The sequence below is a fragment of the Notothenia coriiceps genome, unplaced genomic scaffold (genome assembly GCF_000735185.1).
Source record: "Notothenia coriiceps isolate Sejong01 unplaced genomic scaffold, NC01 NC01_scaffold00008030, whole genome shotgun sequence".
NCBI classification, from domain to species: Eukaryota; Metazoa; Chordata; class Actinopteri; order Perciformes; family Nototheniidae; genus Notothenia; species Notothenia coriiceps.
The window spans coordinates 5,142-12,519 of record NW_011340731.1 but is presented as its reverse complement, the minus strand read 5'-3'; the positions used below and the strand labels follow the sequence as shown (position 1 = coordinate 12,519).

The window sequence follows — 7,378 nt, the reverse complement described above, 5'->3', positions numbered from 1 at the left end:
TTCAGTCTGCAATGTTCAAAACAACAGAAAAAGCCAGAAATCTAGATGTAGTCATAGATTCTGACCTGAGTTTCAACAGTCACATTAAAACAGTTACTAAATCAGCCTACTATCACCTAAAGAACATATCTAGGATTAAAAGAATAATGTCACAGCAGGATTTGGAAAAACGTGTCCATGCTTTTATCTTCAGTAGACTGGACTACTGTAATGGTGTCTTCACAGGTCTCACTAAAAGATCTGTTAGAAAGCTGCAGCTGATTCAGAACGCTGCTGCTCGAGTCCTCACTAACACTAAGAAAGTGGATCACATCACTCCTGTTCTGAAGTCTTTACACTGGCTTCCTGTGTGTCAAATAATTGATTTCAAAATACTGCTGCTGGTTTATAAAGCTTTGAATGGTTTAGGCCCAAAATATATTTCTGACCTCCTGCTAAATTATGAACCATCCAGAACTCTCAGGTCTTCAGGGACTGGTCAGCTTTCTGTCACCAGAGTCAGAACTAAACATGGAGAAGCAGCGTTTAGTTATTATGCTCCAAATATCTGGAACAAACTCCCAGAAACCTGCAGGTCTGCTGCAACTCTTACTACTTTTAAATCCAGGCTGAAGACTTTCCTTTTTGCCGCTGCTTTTAATTGAACTATTAATATCTTAAACGGCACTGTAACTTTTATCCATGTATTTTTTCTTTTAATGCTGCTTTTAAATGCCATTTTCTTAATGTCTTTCATTTTTGTAAAGCACTTTGAATTGCCTTGTGTTGAAAGGTGGTATATAAATAAACTTGCCTTGCCTTGCAACCACTTCATAGATTTGTATTACCTGGAGCTGACTAGCCAAATACCACTGACATGTACAGTAATACACTGGTATTCAGACCCAAATCTGGAGATATCTTTTTAAATAGTTTACAGCCATGATCCAGAAGGAAAATCTGCAGAACCTAGCCACATTTCTGTTGTAATGTGATTGACAATATTTATTTAGGATAACGAAGAAACATCTCTTTTGTTTTAATCTGCGGAGGTGTTGTCAGAGTTCTGCAGATCCATATTTGTGTGGGCTTGTACAGAACACTTTGATAGGAAACATCAATGATTCACTTCAGGTTTTGGACTTGATGTGTGGACTTTCTGAAATGTTCTGATTAATAACCAGATTATAAAGTAATCAGTAGAGTGAAACTACCTACTCTGAAAACAAAACTTAACAATTATGCTTTAGACAGATTTGAGAATTTTTGACTGTGATAAACCAACTTTAGATGGATATCTGGTCCATTTCCCTCCTCAAACAGGATGAATATTAGGTGCTACATATTTTAACGCTGTGAGTGTGTGTGTGTGTGTGTGTTCAGGCATCTGATGGCAGCAGCTCCAGGGACGACCTGCCTGCACAGCTTCTCAGGAGGAATGATCAGATCCGCAAGCTGGAGGCCAAGCTATCAGGTAAGTCCAACATCCACCAGTGCTGCGGCCATAGACCCTATCCTAACTGTTTTATCATGAAATGATAGAAACACAATGCAATCTCTGAATGACCGAGGCTAATGATAATACAAACATTTATTGACTTTATTTCTGTAGCACTTTTCATGTAACACATGCCGCTTAAAGCGCTTTACATATACAACAATGACAACAGAATGAAGACAAGTAACACGTTTAGTGTCCACTTACAAGGACGTTAACACAATTGTAGAGGCCACTGGGAGCAGTGTGTCCAAGATGTGTTCTCTTTTCTTTGTTTATGTTAGAAGCAGCAGAGTTTTGGTACAATATCAAATAACTTTTTTAGAGTTTGGGTCCAAATGCAACATAATATTCCAATCAAATTTGAATAGAAGCATGAATTATTTTTCGGCATCTTGGAGGGTCAAGAATAGCCGTACCTTTCCAATGTTTCTGAGGTGAAATAATGCCACCTTGGTTCCTGCTGATATGAGATATTAAACTTAAGATCAAATCAAAATCAAATCAAGTTTAATTCTCAAGATAGAGTTTAAAATAACAACCAGGGTCGGATTTCCACATTTTTTGGGCAGCTCATCGCTTTTCGATTTGTGACTGACTAATATCATTTGTTTCCTGTCCATATTTAGTTTACGTCATAGAGTAAATACACCAACAACAAGACTTTGGAATGTTATGAATCCAAGATGCCAACGGATAGATAAATTGTTGCAATATGTTTTTGATTTAATCAAGACTATTGTTCATCTTCATAAAAAACAATAGCATTGTTAAAGCTACAGTATATGTATATATATTATACTTCATAAATATAAATATATCAATGCATAGTTAAGCGTGATACGGTAGAAATTCTAAATATATATATTTTTTTACATTCACTTTCTAGATCATCTGAATTTGCCACAAAGTTTGGAATGTTAAGCTCTGTTTGCCTGATGCAATATTCAGCACAAAGAATGTGTTTTTCTAATGATGATCATATTAATGTCTCAGAATGAGCATATAATAATGTGTTGCTGTGTGACATAGTCCTGACATATTTGAGGCTTAGGGTGTTTTTCTCCTTTACTCAGTCTAATAACCCCTTTGTCCTTTGGGTGGCCTATGTGACTTTGTGCCCTTATTAACAGTTAAAGATCGCACACGCAGCCTTTCAACCAGCATGGTTTTCTCAGATAAGAAAACCATTAATAGTTTACCCTTCCATTATTTCTCAATCATGTTTTCCCTTTTGCTTTCTCCTGTGTGTGTGTGTGTGTGTGTGTGTGTGTGTGTGTGTGTGTGTGTGTGTGTGTCATATCATCATCCCCACCTCCCAACACTAGACTACGCTGAGCAGCTACGAATTATGCAGAAGACCAAGGACAAGCTTGAAATTGCATTAGAAATGCAACAGGATTGTACGTACCTCTACTCTCCTCCCAATGAGCTAACTTTCTCTCATCTGTCTTTCTGCTGTTAATAACGATCACCTAGCCTATCATCATCTTCTACCATAAAGATTTTTTTTTTATTCAGAACCTTATATGTCAGTATCAGCTTTAGACGTTTGCTTTGGGAGCGCTGAATGCTTTTACTTCTAATCTAATTCACCCTTAAAACGTTTCTACTATTTATTGGCATATTAATCAGATTAATCTTTGCATTTTCTATTCATTTGTTGGTGTACTCACTTTCTCTCAATCGCCTCACACACCTACGTTAGTTTCCTAGATTTCCTAAAATCTGTGACAACTACCTTAATTGCCTGTTATTTAAAGCTGGACTCATTTGTATGAGCGCTTATGAGCAATAACAACATTTAGACTATTGCAGATCCACATCCATTGTTTATAACATGTCTTATAGCTGTGTTGCACTCTGGTAGATTTGACTCACTTCTATTGCAGGTACTTTTGATAACAATTTTAAGATTATACTGTAAATCTTCTTTGACTCTGAGGTTGAAGTTTTGGTGCTTGATTTGGGTTAGTGCAGGCCAAATATCACAATCTGAGCCCAGTGACAGAGCTGTGTCCCGTTCCTTGGAGACGGCTGTGAGGAAAGTTCCGATGCTTTTAATGAAAAGTGAAGTTACTGTACTACCTCTTCTTATGGTGTTTTTCTGAGTTCACACAATACTTGCAGTGTTAGTTTTTACAAATTGTGCTTTTAGTTTGTGACAGCTGCTAAGCATTGCCTGTCTTTGCTTATGGGATGAACACACTTCCTAATCTGACTCTTACTTTAGACAACTACTAACAATGCCATTGTCTGTGCTATTTAAAATGTCTCTTCTCTTTGGCTTCATAGAAACCTCTCTGTATGGTTTCCATCTTTCCCTTTCTGTTTTCTTTCCTTCTGTCAATGCCCAGCTTCCATAAAGAAACTTCAAGACCAGAACGAGACTCACCAGACCAGCAGAGCCAAAATAGCAGAGGGGATGGCTCTAGCACTGGAGAAGAAGGATGAGGTAAATAACACTCCTGTTTCACTTAATGCACAGTCCTGATTTATGGCATGTCTAGTAATCACTTTCTATACTTTACCTGCAGGAATGGATTGAGAAGATGACTGATTTGGAAAAGGTGGGTTTTTAATTCTATAAGAATGAAAGTAAGCTTATTATGTCTGTTTTCAACATCTTATATAGAAGGGTCAAGGACACAATACGGTGTTTTCACATTATCCTGAGTGATTGACTTTCAGTTGGTGCTGCTGCCCATTTAGTTGGGCTTGCTTCTGCTGGTGGGGAAATGGTCTATTAAGGTCTGGTGCACAGAAAACAACCTGGTTAAGAACCTTAAAACAATCTGGTTCCAGACCAACCACAGGATCTTCTCATAGTAAATACTATATAGGATTTTTAAAAGTTACAACCATGGCATCAAGTATGCCTGTCACCAAGTATCAGAAAGCAAAAAGAATTTACACCAGTTTGTTCTGCTCGTGTCCTACTTTTTCTATACAAGTACGTAAAAGGGGTGACCACAGCTGAAGGGAAACTATTTTAGAACAATATTAATAATTGGTTGAAACCAAACTGAACTCCAGGTATTAAAGCCCACTTTCCCCTTTTACAAAAAATTATTATTATTATTACAAAAACACAAACCCCGTTCGAAGAGGGGGTAGAGTCCCTCCCCATTACCAACAGACCAGCATGCATTTCAGTTTTTTTGTGTGTGTTTTTTCTGGTGGGTCACGTTTGATGTAAGTAGAAGTGGTTCCTTCTTCTTTTATCTGTCACTGTTTCAGTCTATTTCAGACTTTTAAAGTTGGAGATGTCAGAGCAGTGGAAAGACTAACAAATAGGTTTTAATGGGTCTCTTTTTGTTTCTGTTTGAATTAAGTTATTTTATTCAAAATAACAAAACCATTAAGGTACAGTTACCGTTTTCTTACAGGAGCTTTTACATTTATAAATTATAATAATGGTCCAAATACAATTTATTTTCTGTATCCACTGTAAAATCCCTTCAAAGCACGTCACATAGCTCGTGGTGGCGAAAATCACTGTGTCCACCCAGCGTCATGTGTCTGTCACTGCTGATCAGGTAAATACTGTGACTACTGCAGAGTCAGGATTTGAATGCAGAATGTAACTTTTCCTCTGCAGATTCAAAAGCCAGATGTTAGTGGGTGTAAGGGGCTTATTTCTCCAGGGGCTTAGGACTTGGAACCTGCTCATACCCTCAAAATGAACAATGCACGTGTACCATAAATTGGTATAACTGTTGTGTTTGTTTAGGAGAAAGCTGCCCTGTCAGCCCGGCTAGAGGAGATGATGGAGAAAAGCTTAGCACTCTTCCAGAAAAGGGATGACCTGGATGAACTGGAGGGCTTTCAGCAGCAGGAGCTCGCTAAAGTTAAACACATGGTGCGTACATGTGAGCTGGAAGCTTGGATTTACAGCAGTATCATACTGTAATTAGACAAGAGGGTGGAACATTGCTACTACTCAATTCAGATTCTGGTAGTTGCAAATTTTGATTTATTGTATATTTTCTTAATTGTACTCCAGATGGAGTACAATTTAAGATGAAGCACAGCAATACTCAGTATAACATTTTCTAGATCATTTAGACTGTTCCACAATATATTAAAATAGCAGAAAACATTTATACATATGGTAGTATAAAATGACAGTTGTTATATTGCAATATTACATATTGGCTTGACTTTAGACCCAGAGTCTACATTGGCTTCTTGTATACAGTCTAAGAACACAACTTCATCCCAGTGATGCCGTCAGCTATTGGATGGGAACTTTGAAATTGAAAGGATTTGCTGTCATTTGAATAACTATGGTTTAAAATGATAGGAGAGTCTCTGAGTTTGTTCAGGTGTGATTTTCACCTGGGTTCATATCAGCACTTCTTTTGGCCATGTATGTTCTTTAATTATGATTTGTTTACCATTTGTGTCTATCAGTTGCTGAAGAAGGAGGAGCAGCTGAGCCGGAATGACGAGGAGCTCCAGCAAAAGGAGGCTGAAGTTCAGTCAGCAAAGCGAGGGCTGTCTGAGGTCAGAGGGAAACTCCAGACTCTGGAACAGCAGCACGCAGAGAGCTGCACAATCAACATTGAGCTGGAAATCGAACGGTAAGGAGGAACGCAGCAGGACTGATGGGATTTCTATGCTCATTTATTTTGGCCTGTTGGTTCATCTTCTGAATCAGCTGTGCTATCAGATAGCTAAGCTTTCCCAGACAGAGTCATCCCCAGTGGAACTGCTGGGGATTTGCCTGTTAACTATAAAGTTAACAAACAAAGGAAACTAAAAATAATTAGGGCTGTCAAACGATTACATTTTTAAATCAGATTAATCACAGCTTAAAAATTAATTAATCATGATTAATCACCATTCGAACTATGTCCAAAATACGCCATTTCTTTATGTATATTGTTGTGGGAATGGAAAGATAAATGAAAGAAGGCGGATATATCCATTTAACATACAGTATATTATAACATTGTTTTGTTGGTCAACATGAAAGACAACACACACTACACACACACACACAAGCACACACACAGCACACACACACAAACACACACACACACACACACACCAGACACAACACACACACACACCGACACAGCACACACACACACACACAACACACACCACACACACACACACACACACACAGCACACACCAACACACACATCAATCAATCATCAAACACGTGGGGTCTTAATGCATTGTACGTGTTTTGATTTCTATCAACACGTATATGTTGTGATCACTGTACTTATAGACTGCAATACACCAAAAGTATTCTCCGTTGGTGACTTCCTGCAACAGACACCATCGCTTATCTTGATTCTGATTGGCCAGAAGAGCATTATCAAAGATAGTTCTATTGAGAAGTGACGAGGTTTTCACTACGTGATGCAATAGTTTCAAAACCGGTTTCTGGTGTGATTAAGTGCTTCTGGTATGTTCTCAGACTAAGTTTGCGTGCAATTGTGAAATGCAATATACAGTCTGCATCTCCGTTTGCTGTCCTGTGCAATATTACTCGGTGCGAGTGTTGTCGGACTTTGGTATTGCTTTACTTGAACATACTATTTTTCGCATGGTGGGTTTGTATAATAGTGTGGTGGCTGAGCGATGTTCTGTGGTGATTGGCTGTATGCCGACCCCTAGCGGGTTGCCGACTTGTGTTGTGTGTGTGGTGTGATGTGTGGTGGGAGCTGGTCGTTGTGCTCGATTGATGTGTTAAATTGATTGTTTTATATGTCTATTTTATGTCTCGTTTCCTTTTGTGAAGCTTGTGTTGTGGTGTTTGATTAATACGAGGCGATTAAGAAGGGGTGAGGAGTAGTAGATGCAGGATAAAGGTCGGGGCGGAGGTATAGATTTAAGGACGGGGTGAAGGTGGGCTGTTTTAGTTTACTGCGCGCGGGTGT

The 7,378-nt window shown here is 38.6% G+C and overlaps 1 protein-coding gene across 1 annotated transcript in view; it reads left to right on the top strand.

Annotated features, from left to right (window-relative positions):
• Positions 1-1,369: 1,369 nt before the first annotated feature.
• The window catches only part of LOC104944387 (golgin subfamily A member 1-like), an 11,123-nt gene continuing 5,114 nt past the window's right edge, over positions 1,370-7,378 (top strand). Inside the window, exons 1-6 of the mRNA XM_010769911.1 lie at positions 1,370-1,453; positions 2,806-2,880; positions 3,835-3,932; positions 4,015-4,047; positions 5,211-5,339; positions 5,894-6,063. Of these exons, the coding sequence (XP_010768213.1) occupies positions 2,829-2,880; positions 3,835-3,932; positions 4,015-4,047; positions 5,211-5,339; positions 5,894-6,063 (482 nt within the window). The 5' untranslated portion in view covers positions 1,370-1,453; positions 2,806-2,828. The remainder of the gene's footprint in view (positions 1,454-2,805; positions 2,881-3,834; positions 3,933-4,014; positions 4,048-5,210; positions 5,340-5,893; positions 6,064-7,378) is intronic.